This window comes from Priapulus caudatus, unplaced genomic scaffold (genome assembly GCF_000485595.1).
Source record: "Priapulus caudatus unplaced genomic scaffold, Priapulus_caudatus-5.0.1 Scaffold595, whole genome shotgun sequence".
NCBI classification, from domain to species: Eukaryota; Metazoa; Priapulida; class Priapulimorpha; order Priapulimorphida; family Priapulidae; genus Priapulus; species Priapulus caudatus.
Window position 1 is genome coordinate 147,411 of NW_014577656.1, and position 20,928 is coordinate 168,338.

The following is a 20,928-nucleotide window of genomic DNA, read 5'->3' on the forward strand; positions in this document are numbered from 1 at the left end:
TGACGATCATTTTTCTATTTCATAGTGTTTTGCAACGAATAAATAATATTATGACATCTTGTATAATGAGAACAATGCACAATTTATTTCTCGCAGGATGTAACATTTCATATACAAGTTTGTGTTGCCAACATATATCTAACAAAATGTAAACGTTTTATTTATAAATACAAATATAATGGAAAATAAATAGTCATTACATTTAGGTAAAGCCACAGTATAGTAAATTCAATATAAACAATAAACCTATGCAGCTTTTATTAGCAGCAACTGCTAAATCTAACAAACCTAGTTTTTAACCTTCTATATTCAGGCACGCCGTAAAGGTAACTCCTAATCTCTGGTAGTGTAAACTTGCCTTCCTATATCTACAGTCATTTGCACAACGATAATCGACTTTGTTGGTATAGTCCAGGGTCGGACGCTCTTGACATCACATCGTCGTTGTGAAATCATTTCCCTCCATTCCTGGAGAACCTGGACCGACATCCTTGACATGCTGCTCGTGGGTGATATCAGCTTCTGTCTTCTCTACCTTATCCTACATGACAAAAAAACAGACTGTGCTCAAAATAGGTGGGAAAGTCGTGCTCAAACGGCTAGGCTGAAGCAACTAGAAATTGTCATTTTCACTTGCAGAAAATCTTCCGAAAAAAAGGTTTCTTTAGTCGTAAATACTCTGACCTTTGCTGCTGCTAATGGTGAGCTGGATTTGTGACCTTTTGGCGCTTTTGCGGCATGGCCACTGCATTCTTCAACTGCTGCTTTCTACAATACATGTAAAAACTTGCGCGTGAGAAATCGACTCTATTGCGACACTGCATTTCACCATAATAGCAATAGAATGAAAGTTAATGATGATCGAAGATAACTGACTGCAGGCAGCTGACAGACAGCTTAACAGACAACGTCCTCATTATAGACTGTTGAATGACATGGGTGAGCTAACTGGCCAATTGAATAGCGACAGTCTATCCTTCGGTTTTCATCATTTCCCTGAGGTGTTCACCAGGTAAAAGTAATAGAAGTACATGCAGTGTTTCTATTATACCTTCTTTCCGTCCTCCACGGACTCGAGGACCAATTTCGAGGGTTTTGACGATCGTTTTCTTAGCAAGTTAATGCTTGAAAACGTACTCTTGCTCTGCAATGCAATGTCAGAGTGACACTTCAGTCTTTTCACCGTGAAGCTGTAATTCTAACCCCAGAAGGCAGATGATGAAACGAAGCATCGGTACAAAATATAGACGTTTAGTGTTTACCATCGTTAAAACCTACTTTAGCCAGGCTGAGTTTAGACTGCGTATCCAGACGGTGTTGGGATGCGTGAAGCAAGCAAAGAGGTCCGGGGCCAAATAGGTCATACTCGTAATCGTAATCTGCTGTGGGAACCACCAGGATCTTGGTCTGAATTTCCATATACTTGCGATCCTGCAAAGAAGGCGGAACAATGATTTTAGTGACACGACACTGAAACATTTCCTCAGTGGGGACAACTAGTTTATCTTGTCTGCATGCTAACAGACAGGGGGAGGGAGCATGTCCGTATGTATGCAGTGCCTGTGTGCATGCTGACAGACAGGGGGAGGGAGCATGTACGTATGTGTGCGGCTCCTGCATGCTGACAGACAGAGGGAGGGAGCATGTACGTATGTGTGCGGCTCCTGCATGCTGACAGACAGAGGGAGGGAGCATGCATGTATGTATGCAGCACCTGCAGCGTGAGTTTGTGCACGGACTTCGGGATGTAGCACGGCCCGATGAACTCCTCCCGCGTGTTTGCGTTGAGCACCGCCCCCTGGATGACGATCACCTCCTCCATGATCTCCTCGTTGATGGAGAGGGTCTTCACGCCGTCCAGCCGAGGAAGGAAGGCCCGCTGCAGCAGCAGCTTCACCCTCTCCTGTGTGAAGCCCTGCAAGACGCGCGTACGGTTAGAGGTGATGAGTACATCGAGCAATAGAGGACCTGCTGGAAGGAGCGAGGGGAGAGGGGGAGCACTACAAGCAATGAAGGAGAGAAATAAGGCTAGGACGGACAAATGACCAGTGGGAACGTGGAAATACATAGCTAGGAAAAAAGAGCCGTCTGAAGAGAGTAACTGTCGTGTGAAGAAAACGTTCCCATTCATTGCCTGTGAATTTGCCATTGCACCTTGAAATTTCTGAGGAAACCAATGGGAACACTTGCTTTATCCCAATTTTTATCATATTTAGCCCCCGTTGTACCTGGTATGCGTCGATGGACATCAGTATTGGCAAGGCGATGCGGATGGCACAGATTCGCCACAGTCGATACTCGAGCGACGGCTGTTCCGTGAACGTGTCCAGAGCAGTAAACATATCCTCTAGACTCACGAAGTACGTCTGTCAATCACGCGCAGAGAGGAGAGAGAGAGCGGCAGATGCCTTAGCCACGCAGTTGGCAATTCGCTTACGGATGTCGACGATAGATCTATCGCCACTGTTCACATGTGTCTCCGCGCATGCTGACCAAATTAGAATATTAAATACAAGTTAGCGATTTCACACGGATCAGAATTGACCCATCCACCTTTTCGACAGCCAGATGATTGACAGTCAGTTCTAGCCAATCAGTACTGCAATAGGACGAATAAGACAATGCTTAGTTACAAAGTACATGAAAATCATCATTTTCCGCATGCGCACATGTAAAACCATGCACAAACGTGATGAGTTTTACCTATCTGGCAACCATATCCAAGGGGGCCAAGGGACGTATCCATTTCAAGTCAGCTATACCTGTTTAGTATCCTAATGCATTGTGATTTGTACCTGTACGGACGTTTCACAGGTGATGGTGGCAGCCCGTGGTCGCAGTGTCATGATTCCCATCTCTCCCAGTACGTTACCCGCTGTGAGGTAGTCTTCAAATTCAGTGTTCAGTGGCTCGCACTGGGATAGTAGCTGCAGACTGTTGGCGTGTTGTGGAACCAGTGCTTTGCTTGTGTCAAGTTTTATTTTAGCAGACATCTATGGAAACACGATTACAGCCAGCAGTGAGCATGCGGCGTACAGATAGCGGTTTTCGAATAAGCAAATAAGGAGGTGACCACGAGATTATTAATACATTATACTATTAATGATTGATGATTACAAACAGATTCACGCACACACGCACGCACACACTCACACATAAGCATAATACACGACAGCTCTTGACGACATATGATAAATACCTTAAGTGTTTCTGAGACCGAGGCCCCATCATTTATACTTACTCGCACCATCCCAGACACGATGACATGGATGCCGTTTGGTTTGTCACCTTGGCACAGCAGTGTGTTCCTGTAGTCGTAGTTCTGCAGCTTTGCTCGAGACTGAAAGCACATAATATTACATTAAGCACTTAATAATCTAAATACCTATTGTTATATGTCTTCTTAATACGCTCTTGTATATATATATATATATATTGAATAGAAATATAGTAACACTCTTTCAGGCAGAGGAAAATGTAGAAGAAACTTTGCAACGATAAGCATTACACTGCGACTCGATTTCTATCGTCGCCTCATAGTGCCGCAGAGCGACAGCGCTCAACTGACGTGTACTGTAGCCAGGAATTCTTCTGATAAACTCACTGGCAACCGCAAAGTGCGCCCTCCTGCCACGCGTTCGCGGCTCAGAGCATATATCTAGGATACTACTTAATACAGATCTAAAATCTATGATACGGCTTTGCTATACCTACTGGTAGTACAGTAATAAAGATACAGCTGTGTAAGCTTTAATGACTTCACTATATTAACATGTTATCATGGATATGCATCGAGCGTGAGCGTAGTGGTTGTGGTGGGGAGGGGCGGGTGGAGGGGGCTCTAATAGCAAGGGCAGTTCAGTCCTTTGTTAACAGTCAACAAATCCATGTTTAACCCTCCTCTTGAAGGTCAAAAGGTTATCAGACACTTACTCTTCGCACGTCAGCGGAAAGCACATTTCATGGTCCTTTCAATAAAGTGATATAAACGGTAGGTCAGCGCTGAAACAAAAAAGTTTTGCACTCGGTCCGTTAGACCATGTCCTCAGAAAATGTTTGATATCTGACCTTTCCCCAACTGCCCTTTGACCTGTGACCTCCAATTTCGCGCTGGTGATGGGTTTCCTCCCCATCACACTATACATCAAATATTAAGAGTGTAGGTCAAGCCGTTGAGATTTGTGCTGAAATTCCGTATTTCCTCCTATATCTTAAGTTAAGGGGGAAATATTCCCCCTCCATTGACACATCTTGACCTTTGACCCTTGACCCCCAAATTCAACATTTCGAGTCTTTTTCGCGACCCCCCCCCGATGTCCCGAATATCAAGACCGTACGTCGAGCGGTTAAGATTTGTGCCCAACTGTTGACGGACGGACGGACGCACAATCATGCGATTCTACAAGCTGCATCTGACTTCGTCAGCTGAGCTCAAAAGAGTGCATTTTGTTCACTCATCGACGATGCATCGCCAAGCTTGCGCAGCCTCCATACCCGGATGAAGCTGATCAACTTCTCGTCGTGGGCGAGCCACGGCACGTTACGCAGGATCATGAGTGGATCCGGCGGCGGAATCGACGACGGCAGCTTCATCAGCTTCTTCATGCGCTCTTCTATCATCTAGAATCCGACAAACGAAGAGCAGAGAATCGTTCATGGGAACTGTCTCCCCTAACAACCACGGTTCAACAGTAACTCAACACGCTGCTATATAGAACAGGGAACAACATCAAAATGACCCCAGCACCACTTTTACGATGACCTGAAACCCTGAAATGCGGTCTCGCCCCGGCAGATAGACGAACACGTCTGATGCATCCTTGGCGCAGAGTTTATGTTGACCCAAGGCATTGACCTTTACTACTGAGCTCTACGCTTGACTGCTACTCTTGAGCCTGCTGGGACTTACGTGGATGAGCAGGCCGAATTCGCGGTCGTCCAGCAGGCCTCCTTCCCTCTGCTCGTTGATGTCGTCACGCAGCACGTTCAGCACCGTGCGGATCGACTGCCTCGTCTTCACCGATATCGCGATGCCTGTGAATCGTTCACGGACAACAGTTACACGCAGACGCGTGTACGCACACATCCCTGCATACACGCGCGCACGCACACATCCCTGCATACACGCGCGCACGCACACCCTCGGCAACACATGCAAACAGGCGTACCCCCAATGCACATGACCGTGTACGCGAGCACTCGTGCTTGCCTATGCACAAATAAGCACGATTCATTCACACGCACACACGCACGCACACGCACGCACACACACGCAAACACATACACACACACATATTCTCATGCTTACTAAGTAATGGCATGCGTATTCGATTCCTCGAGTCACCTCTTCTGTACCTGGATGACTTCTCTGCAGCAGCCCGAGCTCTTTGATGACCTCTAACCTCTGCTCGACGGACTTCTCCTTGAGACTCTTCGCGATGTTTGCGTTGTCCACCATCTGCTCGATGTACTTGGACACTTCCTCCTCGCCAACGACGAAGCCCTTACCGACATCGTAGCCGAAGCTCAGGTTGCGATTGATCCTCTCATCTAGCCAATCAATGATCCTCGGTATGAGAGCCTGCAAGAAGAGCGAGAGAGGGGGAGCTTCAGACTCGACAGGGCCGAATTTTTTGGACTTTAATATAATGCATTTTCAAAAACTTTCAGCGTACAAAAAACTTACAGCAATTGATTTTTTTTAATTGATGCTGCAAAATTTACTAAAATTCTACTTTGTACTACTTCTCCTTTGAGGATACATTCCATGTAATCAGAAATTTCATGGCACCACTGCAAGGCAGTGGGGCACCACGGCAAACGTTTCCTTCAAAGAAGGATCATTGAGGCCAGTTACTTTTTAACAAGTTTTTAGATGTAAGGATAGGACACGAGAAATATGTACGCGGCACAGAATTCACGACAATTGAACAGCTCTGCAGAGAGTCATGCGACTTGCCTTGAAGAGACGGAACACTCGCGAGATTCTGAGCAGGCGGAAGATCTTTGCGATCTTGAGTAGCTGTATGCCGGTGACACCCGGCCCTTTTCCCCCTCCTCCCTGCCCAGTATCCTCCTCCTCCTCCTCCATGACCCCAGCCTCCAGCACGACGTCGACGACCGACAGCAGTATGATGAGCAGGTCAAACTGGTTCCAGTGGTCCTTGAAGTAGATCACTCCGAAGGACGCGATCTACGATGGACGTAGCATGAAATGGAGAAGTCTTTTTTCACGCAGAGTTATTTATGAGGTGATTATTATATACAGTCAAACCTGTAAGTAAAAGTCACTCCAGGGAAGCCGTGAAAGTGTCCTTTATAAACAGGTGTTGACTCGTCGCTAACCCTTTCCCCCTCGTCATCGCTAACCTTGAAGGTAGCCTCGCCGATGTAGATGCCGAAGAAGATATAGTTGACGACGGACAGCACGGCCCTGTAGTCGGCGAGCGCGAACAGCCGGTCGAAGATGCTGACATAGGAGATCCATGGCCCGGCGTAGACGCCGCTCTCCACGTCCTCCTCCGCGATGACCACGCTGAAGTCCGTGTGCGTCTTGTTGCCAGCGTAGAGGATCTGCGTGTCCTCGCTGACGCGGAACTCGAAGATGACCGGCACCATGTTGAGCATGATGACGCTGCAGGGGGAACGGTCGGGTTAAGCTGGGTTTACACTACCGACTTTATGCAGACAAAACGTCAAGATTGGTGAATTGGACCAACTTCCCAACTATACAACCGACAATCGGCAGTGTAAACGCAAAAGTCGCGCTAGCAACTTGTCGATAGCAACTAGTTGGGAGATTAGAACATGTTCTATTTTTGCCAACTCGGTGTTGGCGAATTGCGAAATTGGTCCAACTCGCCAATTTGACAACATAAAGTCGGTAGTGTAAACCGAGCTTTAGTTGCGCGGTCACGTTACAACACGCGATCACGTTATGACGCACTCCTGATAGTTGTCGGGACCCCCCCCCCCGCACGGGGGAATAACCTGGGAATGCATGCAAAACGAACAATTTCGCCGAGTATATAAGGTATATGACTATATAGAAGGTGTATGAGAAAAGATAGAATATGTTCCTTACTCATTTTCTGTTACCGGAACTCGAAATGTGGGGCCTGCCACACAGTCGATATATGTATTACTCACCTATAAATGAAGGCTTCAAAATAGCTATTTACTGTGATTTTGTAGACTATTGCTCGCCACTTTGACCTTGGACAGAATGTTCTGTCGCGACTTTTGCCGTAAATCACTGATTCCAGCTTTCGTTTCTGCAAGCACACAAGTGAAAACAAGATACTGTTTTACAGTACACTTACTTCAATTCGAACATAACCCTTTCAGCTTCTATCTGAACAAATACACTGATTTATATTATGCCACTACATGTTTGCTGTTAATTCACAGCCTACAGCTTACACTTAGATAACGTGTGCAAACATATGAACCAGTATATATTGTGTTTATTTGCTGTTTACATACCAGGAATGGATAGATTCCTGTGATTTGCCAGTTCTTCTTGACTTCTTCCAAGTTGATAAACCTGCAAGATGTAAACATTTTACGCTAATTCGCACATTGACAGTGAAATCACTATACCACCTACAAACCAAAATGATGTGAGAAAATCGCCGACGAACCCACGTCTCTGTAACTCCGCATCGGCGTAAAACAACTTTGCTAAACGAGGGAAATTTGAGAGAGTTGGCGAAGGGAGCTACTCACGATCCCGCCAGGTCCATGGAGCTCTCCACGTATCCGACCAGGACGCGCACAGAATCCGACGACAGTATCCCATGCTCAAACTGCCTCCAGTAACTCACCTGCCAACATGCATCATTGGCACTCGTCACGCATAACGTGGACCCTTCTTCAACTCTTCTCTGAGCATTTTCATCAGCGGTCAAACGCGTTTACCAAACTCCAGTTGGCTTTTGAAATCACGAGTCATTGCTTGACGCTCTATCGCATTCTGGGATATGTGAAATACTGGTACTACACCCTAGTGTGGCAATATACAGGACACATGTACGTCAAACCTTGTGTGCTTTCAACTTGCGCAGTGTAGCCTCATTGTACATGTCTCTGTACTCAGTAGGCGTTGGCTCTGTTGGGAAAACGTGTCTGCACTCTGGGCATCTGCTTTGCGGTTTGTACTCAAAATTCTCCTCAATGTTAAGCTGAGGATGAACAATAATGGACAATTTACTACCACAGGAATTAGTCGATATTTTAACTCCTGTCGGCAACGACTGATGCAACATGGTGGTGAAAGATCAAGTGGAAACAAGATATACACCCATTAATAGTTTACTGCTGGCGCAATAACTTTAGGTTATAGTATGACCCTTCAAGCTCTGCCTGAATGAATACACTTGACTTCCATCACTTCCCTTACACCTTCTCTCCAGCATTTACAGTTTGCCTCTAGACAATGGGTGTATACATACGAGTAGGAGAAGCGCATGTACCTGCTCTTCATGTGTATGGTAGGGGTCGGTCACCAGGGTGCTATTCTCCACCACAGCCCAGTCAGAATCAGCGAGGAATCGGTCAATCTTGAGCACATTGAGCGCTCGATGCTTGGTCTCCTTCAGGTGGCGTACGACGTTAGCCATCGCCATGCGCTTAGCTGGTGAGATGTCCGTCATTCCTGCATAGGGAGGTAGAGATGGAGATAGACCATAAGAGGAGGGAAGGGGAGGGGGAGGGCAAGAGAGAGAGATAGAGAAAGAGATAGAGAAAGAGAGAGAGAGAGAGAGAGAAAGCAAGTGAGGGAGAGAGAGAGAAAGAGAGATAGAAAAGAAAGAGCGAGGGAGAAATATATTAAGTTAAAGCATTAGTAAGATGCATTATGCATATATACACTAATTGCTACCAGTAGAAATGCACCCTGTTTCAAATACTAACAGCACTGTACTTCGGCTCCATTCAATTACATCTGAATCTGCTCACGGTGTGCTGAGGGACTGGATCCGCAACAGCCGTTACTCACCAAGTAAGTCCAAGACTGAGGCGATCGTCGTGGCATTTATCCCCAGACTAAGCACCACGATCGCAGCGACATGGATGACCATCTGGTCGGGAGGCACAGAAGATGCCGGACGGTAGATCAGACAGAGAAAAAGGACAACAAATCATTTTCTTGAAGTCAAAAACCAAAAAAACCCATCGTCGCGTTATTCTCTGACGCATATAACATTAGTAGTGACAGTTGCAAAGCTAGAAAAACAAACTGTTCAGACTGCTCGTGTTCGGTGCTCTCTGAATTTGGGGAGGAGACGCACCTTCTTTCCGGCTTCTGCTACTCCGTCCGTGCGGTAGACGAGAAGCGAGAGGGCGACGCAAACGGCTCCTCTCAGGCCACCCCACGTCATGACGGTGGCATCACGCCATGTCAGACCATAGCCCATGTGCTTCAGCACAGGACTGAACAGCGTTATGGTGATGCCACTGAGAAAACGAGGTCAATGGAAGCGTGAGATTAAAACCAAAAGATATTGCTCATCCATTCGAAATTCGTGAGAAAAACAGCATAGTACCGCTACGTAGCATAGGTGGAAGAATACGAAAGAGACCAACCCTGTATCAGTACAGGCATCCTTGAGTTGCAAGATAGGCCTAGTGGATCAGACTTACCGTATGATGTTGACACCGAAGTAGAGGACTAGCATGTAGAACCAGTCTTTCTCGTTAATGTCATTCATTGCTTGCTCGGTGATGACAACTCCAACCAGAATGAAGATCAGTGTATTAGCAAGATAAGCGAGCATCTCCCAGAACCTGCATGTATACGTGAACAGATGCTTGTGAAGTTGTGGATGTACGTACATGATGGTGCAGGTATTCAGCTTTGCAGCAAATGCATTACAACTCACATACATGGTGACATCAGCTGGAGCAATGAACAGGAATGCAACTGCACTTAAATCTATGTTAGTGTTCACCTGTATAGAATATGCTTGGCTACCAAGAATAATTTTGATGCTTTTCTTTAGTATCATTTATAAGGTGAAACCACTATTATAGATTGATCACATCTATAAAGAAGTCTTTTGCAGCTTCTCTTGAGTGATGTGTTTTTTTCTCCCCCCTATACTACACAAGTATGTAACAATATAATGACTACCACTTTACCTGTGCAAGGAGCCTTCAACCTCAGGACTAATCACTGTTCGTTCTGCACTTAGTGTGATACCAAGCACAACCACTGCCAACACACCTGAAACAGACAGAACAGACAGTCTTAGATTTATGCAAAACGAGGATAGCATGACTCATGCAGCCTTTGATTTGGTCCAGTAACATGCAGAAGCAGATGCAACCTTGTCATGCCTTCATATACAAGAGGAACGCATAAGTAACATGACACCCAACTGACCTATCCGTCTGACGTGTTTTACTGACAGCTCTGGACAAGATAGTTCATTTTGAAAAACACTGATTGGCAAGGAAGTGTTGCAAATACGACATTTTTGCCCCATGCATGGAAACATGTACAAACTGGTCGAATATTACCAGTTATTCCAGTTACAGTATCCAAGGTTGCACAGTTACTACGCTTAGACAGACAGGTGAATTTGCTAAAACTGCAAATCAGTAAGAAAACCGTAAAGATTAATCAGTCACCTGACACCTCCAGCACAGCCTCTCCCACGTAGAAAGTGACGTATGTGGCAGCCAGAGTGATTGTGATCTCCGTGATCGCGTCGTTGAAGATGTTCGACAGCCAGAAGATGGTGATCTTCGACATGATGAATCCAAAGACGGGTCCGCCAATGGCGATGCGCACAAATTTGAGAACAATGTCACCGGCACCCATCGTGGGTTTCATTGGGTCTGCCATTTCCAGAAGCACGTTAAACATGACGATCGCAGCACCATCATTCAACAGCGATTCACCTTCGATGGTTGTTGCAAGTTGTTTGGATGCTCCTATAGGGCAGATAAAATACAGAATTCAGTTTAGGGACGTTTATATATGGGAGCTTATTTCAAATCTTAGCCGTGTGGATGCGTGTGATGGTGTGGCGAAATATAATGACAGCTGGAGTCCTAGGCAATTCTGAGAAGGATTGTTACACAGGATATTGACCAAAATGCCAACACGTACCTAGGTCTTTGAGAAGTGAAACCACGGCAACAGGATCTGTTGCACTCACTATGCTTCCAAATAACAGTGATACCTCAAAGCTCCATCCATAGTCAAAAACATTCATTGCCATTATTGCAGTCAGAAAGGATGCCACAACTGAAACACACGTAAACACAAATTAAGTACAACTACCAGGTACAGATAATGATCTTTATTGTATTTCTGTTCCACTTTTCAACTGCATACTACCTCTTTGCAATTATCACATATTTCCCTGTTTTTGAAAATGACATAGATCTATAGGAACATCATATTCTTCAGTGTTTCTTAACCATTTTGATTGCAACTTGATTAAACAGTGATCATTAGACTAGCACAGATCCAAATGCTGTGGCCACAATGCATCTATGAAAGATACTTTAGGCATCTTTTTTAGCAACTAAGATTAATGGCATTCAGTGACTCGCTTTTGGAATCATGACCACCGTGCTAATATATATACTTACGTAAGCCTGGAAGAGCTAGAGTGACAATCTGCATAAAGGATCTGAAAAATGTATGTGCTTCCATTGCAAATGCCGACTCAAATATCAACACTGGTAAGAAAATATGTAGGATAATTTGTGGATCCATCTGTGCCATCTTAGTGTAGTTCCCAACTGATTCATACTGTTTTGATATTAGGCCCATGAATGAACCAAGTATCAACAGTGCTACTGTGTATGGCAGTGGCAACTTCGGGAAATGTGCAGACCATACTTTTAGAAGTGTTCGTACCAGTGCTAAAAAAGAAGATAAACACCCATTCAATGATTGATGCAAAAAAGAAAATGTCCTCACATTCAATTGATATTTGATAGTAGGGTAGGAAATCAAATTATTCTGTTGCAACACACATTGCATTTGTACTTGTTGCAACAATTTTCATTGTGCCAATTCAATGAAATTTTTTCACTTTGCCAATTCAATGAAAACACAATTTTCATTGTGTCAATACTTCCCTCCAAGCGAACAGCACCCAAACAAGAAAATGTCCTCACATTCTATTGATATTTGATATAGTACTATTATTAGGAAATCAAACTATTCTTTTGCAACACACGTTGCATTTGTAGGCCTACTTAATTGTACTTGTTGCAACAATTTCCATTTTGCCAATTCAATGAAAGCACAATTTTCATTGTGTCAATACTTGCCTCCAAGCGAACAGCACCCAAACAAGAACAATATTGCATAAGGTGGTTCAGTAATGTGTTCTCCATCTTGCTCGCCAACTATCTCATTTGCCATGGTTAATGGTTGGTAGACCTAAATTAATATGCCTACTAGCAAGTACTACTACTAGTAGGCTACTAGTTTCTCTCACCAACAAGTCAACAACGCTCACAGAACCACATCGCGGCACCTGACGAGCGTGGTGGAGTGTATTACTGAATAGTTATTTGTGCCACGCTGGGATCCTTCAAAAACTCTTTAAAATTACTTCGATTTGGAAGCAACGCCACGGTTTGTCACTTTCTTAATATTATCATGCAGTAGTAAAATTGAATTTGAATAAGGTAATAAGCACTAAAGCAGTAAAAAGAACGGCACTGCTGACGCGCGAAGTGTCACCGGTAACAATGGCAACCAGTGACGTTATGCTCGTTGGAAAGGAACAAGAGGCGCCACAAATGCTTTCCGGTTTTACTAATGGAGGGAGGGGTACAGGGGCGGGGGCGGAGGTACAAGAGAAGGGGGACGGGAGACAGTGGAGCTAGCATGCAGGGGCGGCGCAGGCCCGGCCGTACCCAGCATTTTATTTGGGGGGGGCGGCAATGCATGAGCAAGTGAATGTGTGGCGAATTTCAGGGGGTAGATTCATCAAGCTGCGTACGCAAATATTTTGCGTAAATCTTGTGTACGCATCGACGTTGCCTAGTTGCGATTCATCAACACAGTATTTAGTAACTTTGCGTACGATTCGGCGTACGCAAGCGCGAGGGCCGTTTTAGGTGCGATTCTTCAAGCTAAATTTACGCCTAAAAACCTTGCCGTAACTCTTAACACGAGCTGACAGGTGCGTACAACCACTCGAATTTCCGCATGGTGTTTCGGGCAGCATACCGGCAGGCAGCATTATTTTATTGACGAAAACATTATACAATTACTACTTAACTAGAAAAAATAAATAAAATAATGTACCTATACTACACAGACAGGCGGCGCCTTTGACGCCCTTCTTTTGTCATAAGCTTGGCATTGTTTTCGTTATAAGCGAGTTTCGTTAGTTAGCCGTGTACGTGTACCAGCACGCACGTGTACGTCCACACGCACGCACTTGTAACGTGCACACGTACGCACGTGTACGTGCCACACGCATCGCACACATGCCACAACGCACGCAACGCCGTGTAGCGTACACACGCACGCAGCGCACTGTGTAGCGTGCACACGCACGTACGTGTACGTGACACACACACGCACGCACGTGCACATGCACGCACGCACGCACGCCACGCCACGCGCGCCCATGTACGTACAGCACGCACGCACGCACAGCACGTTTATACTGTGCAGCACGACGCGCACGGTGCACGATGCACCGCAGCAACACACGTGTAGCGTGCACAACCCGGCACGCCACGCACGCTACGATGTATGATACACACACGCACGTACGCAGCGTGTACGTGACAGCACGCACACACTCACGCACGCACGCCAGCCGTGTACGTACGCACACGAACGCGACGCATCGCAGTCGCACGTGTAGCGTGGCACCACGTACGCACGCCCGTCGTAACGTACAGCACGCCACACGCACGCCACGTGTTAGGGGTGCACACGCACGCCACGTAGTGTACGTGGCACACACCACCGCACGCACGTGCACATGCACGCACAAGCAGCGCCCGTGTAACGATGAGCACGGCACCATCGCGCGCGTCGCGTGTACGTGGCAAAGCACGCACGTGTAGTACAGTCTGCACCCGCGACGGACGCACGTTTACGTGCACACACATGCAACGCACGACGTGTACGTGCACACGCTCACGCACGCAGCGTGTGTAGCTGTGCACGAATGCACGCACGCTCACACGGCGATACGCACAAGCAACGCACGTGTACGTCACACGCGCACGCACGTACGTGTACGTACACAGCGATCACAGCACGCACGTGTAACGTAGCAACGAGCACGCGACACGTGGTAGTACACGACGCACGGACGCCTGTGTTACGTACACACGCACTCACGGCACGTGTACCTGTCACACACACACAAACGCACACGTGCACATGCACGTCCGCACGCACCACGTGTACGTGACGCACGCACGCAACGTGTACGTACACACGCACGGCACGCACGTGTACGTGGTGCCTGCTTTCATGAGTGTAAACGCAAATCATACAACGAAAATGGGACACTAATCTACATCCCAGCACATCATGTAGACAGACGAGGACGGACTAGACGACGCATTATGGTTTAAATTACAAAGAGAGGCGTTCTTCGGTTCCTACGCGCACAGTGTTGATTGTTTATGCTAGGCACACCCCTCGCACAAGCAGCTAGCTAGGATGGCGTAGTGGGCTTTACACTGCGATTCTCAACCATTTTGCGCGTACGTAGGACCTACGATGGCGTTGATGACATCGCACCTAACGGGCTTTTGGCGTACGTACTTCGTAGAAACGCTTTGCGTAGGCGGCAATCGACTATTTAAGCAACGTTTGAATGGGAAATCCGGCCCCAGGGGCGTAAAATCGCGTACCGAGGAGGGGGGGGGGATGAATGCGCGATAGCCATCAACATACTAGCACGAGCACAGAGGCCCACAATAATTTAGCACCACGACGGCGCGCGATCGCGCGCACGCACGGCCAACGCACGCACGGCACGCAACGACACACACGACACAACACACACACAGCACAGCACACAGCACCACACATACACACAACACCACACACAAAACACACGCACGCACGCTCGGGTCGGGACACGCGACCACGCACACACACGACCACACACACAGCTACACACACACACACACACCAGGGGCGTAAAATCCGTAACCGAGGAGGTGGGGGGGGGATGATCGGCGATAGCGCATCACATACTAGCAGCGAGCGTAAGCCCACACAATAATTTACACACTGAAGCCTACGCCCCGCGCGCGATCGCGCACAGCACGGAACATACATACACACACCACCACAGCAGGGGCGGAATCCAGAATTTTTGAAAAGGGGTGTCCAGGAAGTAATGAAAGGGCACTTTTTGTTTGGGCTATACATTTGTTCTGGTGCTTTTAAAGCTCGCGAAGGCACTTTTGGTGGGGTTTGGGGCCCATCCCGGCAAAGATTTTTTATTAAAAAATTGGTGCAATTCTGAGAGCATCTGAGCCAGAATTTTGAATGTCTAGAATGCAAAAATTTATCAGATCCGGTCGCCCGCCGGACACCGGAGCTGCGGACACCTCTTTGCCATTTCTATAAGTTTTTATAACGAAATTTACATATATATAAGTAAATCTTTATCAGAAAACTAGGGCGCTAAAACAAGATTTTTTTAATGGAGACAATATTAAGAGGAAGTGTGTGTGTGTGTGATGTGCGTGCGTGCGTGCGTGCGTTGGCGTGCGTGCGTGGCGTGCGTGCAATGCCCGTGTGTGTGTGCTGTGTGTGTGTGTGTGGTGTGTGTGTGTCTGTGTGTGTGTGTGCGTGCGTGCGTGCGTGGCGCGCACGCGCGGGCGTGCGTGTGTGTGTAGATTTTTTCCTTTTTTTGTGGTAAAAAGGGGGGGTGCCGGACCGGCGCCTCGACCCACCCTCCCTGGTCAGCGCGACCCTGCACCACACACAGCACACACACTAACACACACACACACACACAACACGCCTCCTCAGCACACACACAACACACACACAGCGACACAGCCCAGCACACGTGAGCCAGCACACACACACACACGCAATATACACACACACACCGCACACGCATACACACACACACAACAGCACACATCAGGCACACACACCACAGCTCCACACGAACACACACAACCACACACACATCACCACACAACACACACGACCACCACACCACGAGCACACACACACACAGCACACACACACGACTACATACATTTAATACATGCAATACTAACATGAATTTGAAAATATTTAAGGCCATTTTTTGGGCCCAAATATTTGAGAGCCCGTTTTGGGGGGGGCGACCGCCCCCCACCGCCGCCCCCTGGCTACGCGCCTGGGGCGAGGAGACGGGAGAAAAGAGGGCGGGGAGCGGGAGGGAAGGAGCGGGAGTAGGGAGGCCAGTGGGCGGGAGGATTTTCATACAAAACAAACTATTATACTATGTTGTAGCGTGAAACTTGAAAGAGAGAGAGAGAGAGAGAGAGAGAGAGAGAGAGAGAGAAAAGAGAGAGTATACCAAGTAGAGAAAAATAAAAGAAATCCATAGCACGAGAAATATATACATGAGAAAATACATTGTACGGGAATTTTTACGCAAACTGTCAGAGAAACTAAGTGCATTGACATTCAAAAAATAAAATGCAAAATATAAAGGATCCTGGGGTGTTGAGGGAGGGAGATAGGAGGACAGGAAAGGGAGGTGGAGGAGAGGGGAGGGAGGCGGAGAAATACAACCCCTGTACGAATAGAGTAATTAAATGCTGGTGCATTTCCAGGACATGTGTCGCCTATTAGCTCTTTGAATGAAATTTACATTTTTAAATGATTGCGACTCTGCCCGACAAACTTTAAACGGACTATAGGTTACACTACAGGAACGCTTAATTTCATTTGTATGGCAGCGTGTTGAAAGAAGTGATTGACAGTCAAATCGACACCGAAAAACTTGGTGCAGTCGAACTTGATTGTGTCTGGATTAATACCATCATTCGATACAATCAAAATAGAAAGTTATATTTTGTACGTTTGATAGTAGCAATTAAGTGTGTCGCGTTTTTCTCAGACGCTAGCTATCTGGTCGTGTCGATCATCCGTTAAGAGAATATATAAACTAATTATGCGTACGAACGTGTTCCTAGATTTGATCCGGCGATAACATTAGCACCATGCAATTTCTGCCAGAAATAGAAAATGACCGGCAATGTTACTTGTGATGTTAGAAGAAAAGAATAACGAGACAAGTTGTAAAGAATAAATAATGGTTCAGAACTCGAAATTGAACGACGTTTAAAATTTTCATTGAACTCTGTTTATTTGTGCGATTAACGTGCAGTTAGGGCTAGTTCTCATGTTCCTAAAGCACCAACGCCACCCCACCACCGCGAATGCCCTGGGAATAGTAATGTTAAAAATACATAAATGATTCGTGAGTGCATTTTTTTCAGCGGCGTAAATGTGCTGACTAAAACAATTATGCGACGGCAAAAAAAGCGGGCCGAGCGCTTTGCGATAGCGAACTACAATATCGCTTTAACAATGATCGCTATACTTGCAGCGCGTGCTATTATAGCCTCTTGCATCGGTAGGAAGAATAACATGCCAAGGTACAGAGCAATTATGGTATGTAGCAACCAAAGACACATCACACGCTGCCTGAGGGGCGCGCTGCCATCATTAGTCCTAACATAACGTGTGCACGCACGCTGTTTCCACCCGCAGAGAGATTTGAATGCGTGTTCGAATTTATATGCAGACGCATTCTCGCGCGCGTTGAAGAACAGCTCGTGGAGTGAGGCTAGAAAACTTGCCGAGAGCAGGAGAAAGGGTAGGGCAGGCAAGGAGCCGAGGCTTGAATGTGAGAGAGGGCGAGAGAAGCCGGAGGGGGGGGGGGGGGTCGGGGTAAGGGAAGTGGAGAGGATGTGATGTAATCCCTATAGGGCTACTACTATATTGGGTTACATATGACACGAGCAAGACCATGAATGTGTGACTCTACCAACACCCAAAACATTGTGGGGATTACACACATACACACACGCACACACACACACGCTCGCGCGCGCATACACACACACACGCGCACACACACACACACACACACACACACATACACACACACACCGCATACACACACACACGGACACGCGCACGCACGCACGCACGCACAGGCGCGCACACACCACACACACACACGCGTCGTGCTCGCGCCGCGCGCACATACACGCACACGTACACCACACACACACACACACACACACACACACAAACACACACACACACACACACACACACAATAATATATATATATATATATATATATATATATATATATATATATATATATATATATATATATGTATCTATATATTATAGCACACACTCATGTGAGGTTTCCACTTATACAGGAAAGTCTAAATGTGACTTAATTATAGAAACATTATAAACCGCTGACTCTCCCTAACAGTAACAGTCTAACATAATCAGTTATGTTATTTATCTCACAATACTACATTACGCGCTGGCACAGATACGCTCCAGACTGGTAACATCATATCAGGAGTCTATCATATTGAATAGACTCCTGATCATATATCACGATATATTACGACCTTTAACTGTCCCAGTAATATGATAGAGGGAGGCCTGGTGTAATTTTTCATTATTATATATCTAATCTAACGCATATATACGTCGAAAATTTATCTACATATACATATTTATATTCCTGCCACGCAGACTTACACGCACATGCACGCACGGCACGCGCACACACACGCACGCATACGAAGACACGCACACACAGCATCACACGCCGAAATACAAGCTTCAATAACGCACAGTTTATATCAAGCTTCAATCACATTATGGAAGTTTATGAAGAGTTCTCATTCAAATGGCTTATACAAACGTATTACTTATAAGCTGTATAGGTGAAAAACCAAGCCTAGATAATACATCGTAAACACCCCAAGATCAAATATTATCAGGATGAATAATATAGATTTAATGAAGGAATAATAGGATGAATAATCTCTATTATTCACTCCTGAAATTATCACGGGAAGTCTATACATCATGCAGACACAGTGATCGTGGATTCTGATTTGAGCAAACACCTTTCGAACAGGTGCTTTCCGCGCGCATTCTCTTGTACCTAAAACGTGATTATCCGTTGTTCTAGTAGCATCTTACGCTAAGTATTTATATTTTATAAACATTCATAATTTATAATTTCCTATGTTGCTTTTGTGAATTCACAGTGTCTTGTTAATTGATGTATAGTTATAAACAGGTTGGACTGTGTTGGTGAAGACAGATCTTATAACAAACACTGCAGTGATGACTGGGCGTTTTCTTACGATAGCATTTCTTTTATTCTTTTACGCTATCTTAGTATATTAAAACCCATACTGGGAACACATCATGCGTAATACGCCTGTGTGTATAGATAGCGTGTCTGTGTGTGCGTGTTGGCGTTGTTGCGTGTGCGTGTGCGTGTTCGTGTGCGTGAGCGTGTGCGTGTGCGTGTGCGTGCTGTGCGTGTGCGTGTGCGTGTGGCGTGTGCGTGTGCGTGTGCGTGTGCGTGTGCGTGTGCGTGTGCGTGTGCGTGCACGCGCGCGCGCGCGTGTGTGTGTGTGTGGTACGTGCGTGCGTGTGTGTACGTGTGCGTGCGTGTGCGTGCGTGGGCGTGCGTGTGCGTGCGTGCGTGCGTGTGCGTGCGTGCGTGCGCGGGCCAGCTCGTGGATGTGTGTGTGTACGCGTACGTCCGTGCGTGCGTGCGTGCGTGTGTGCGTGCGTGCGTGTGCGTGCGTGCGTGCGCGGGCCCGCTCGTGATGTGTGTGTGTGTGTTGCACTAAACCGTTTTTAAATCTTGAATCTAAATCCCGACTCCCGCGTAGATAGTACAAATCAATACAGGCGCAAAGACATAGGCGCGTTCACACACAAGAAAAACCGCGCTGCTCAGCTCACTAATATCGGAGCTAATAGTGAGCTGATTGTGTCGTTGTTCACACAGGCGAATATAGCTCGCTAAATCGCCGCCGTGCAAATATCACGCGCGCGGTGGCAAATAAGTGAGCTGATTCCAAACAGCCTAGTCGAAAGTGGTCTTAGGAGGCGGGCTTTTTGGAGCGCGATTTAGTAAGCTAATTGCGTTCACACTTGTAAAACGCTCAGTTTTTCTAGTGAGCTACAAAAACCGGGTTTTGCAGCCCGCTAATTCGCGCCAGTGTGAACGCGCCTAATATTTATGAATATAGATAAATCTATCTATAGACATAGACATGCACTGATATACCTAGCACGATTAATTTGATGTCACGAGAAAGTGACGGCCGGGACCCACACACTGCGCATGCGCCGTGACCCTGCGTCTGCTCCTATCCGCAGCCGGACATGTGATCTACGGGACGAATGGGAAAATAAAAACGTCGGCGTTTATAAGGGCCGCTGCGCGGACGACGTACTGCACTGCCGCTAGTTCAGCCCCGTAGTCCCGTAGTTTCCACCCCGTCCTCGTTCGCGCACTATATAACTATATACACAGCGTAATGGCGCCCGCCGACTTCTGTGGAAAATGGAAGATGACCTCGTCGGAGAACTTTGACAAGATGATGGAGCATCTCGGTGCGTATGATGAATGATGATACATGCATGTACGGTATATGTGTGTGCGTGCGATGTGCACGCGTGTTATATTAGCAGTACGGTTCCCCGTGTAGCGTGGGCTATATATGTGTGCGTGCAATGCTCACGGTTCCCCGTGTAGCGAGAGAGAGGGGGAAAGAGATAAGCGATAGAGAGAGAGAGAGAGAGAGATAGAGAGAGAGAAAGATAGAGAGAGAGAGAGAGCGAGAGAGAAAGATAGAGAGAGAGAGAGAGCGAGAGAGAGAGCGCGAAGCAGA

The 20,928-nt window shown here is 46.7% G+C and overlaps 1 protein-coding gene across 1 annotated transcript; it reads right to left on the bottom strand.

The window, feature by feature from the left end:
• Window positions 1-93: 93 nt before the first annotated feature.
• Window positions 94-12,388, bottom strand: LOC106811958 (sodium/hydrogen exchanger 10-like). Its single transcript, XM_014815702.1, has 27 exons — window positions 12,295-12,388; window positions 11,605-11,880; window positions 11,117-11,254; window positions 10,633-10,938; window positions 10,141-10,225; window positions 9,643-9,786; window positions 9,291-9,456; window positions 8,999-9,080; window positions 8,475-8,656; window positions 8,043-8,183; window positions 7,729-7,826; window positions 7,486-7,546; window positions 7,150-7,274; window positions 6,370-6,634; window positions 6,095-6,193; window positions 5,960-6,013; window positions 5,356-5,581; window positions 4,910-5,034; window positions 4,495-4,620; window positions 3,242-3,340; window positions 2,796-2,993; window positions 2,229-2,366; window positions 1,715-1,915; window positions 1,279-1,431; window positions 1,052-1,144; window positions 685-768; window positions 94-541 (listed from the first exon to the last, which is right to left on the bottom strand). The coding sequence occupies exons 1-27, from the start codon at window positions 12,386-12,388 to the stop codon at window positions 434-436; spliced, it is 3,867 nt and encodes a 1,288-aa protein (XP_014671188.1). The 3' UTR covers window positions 94-433.
• Between the last annotated feature and the right edge of the window lie 8,540 nt (window positions 12,389-20,928).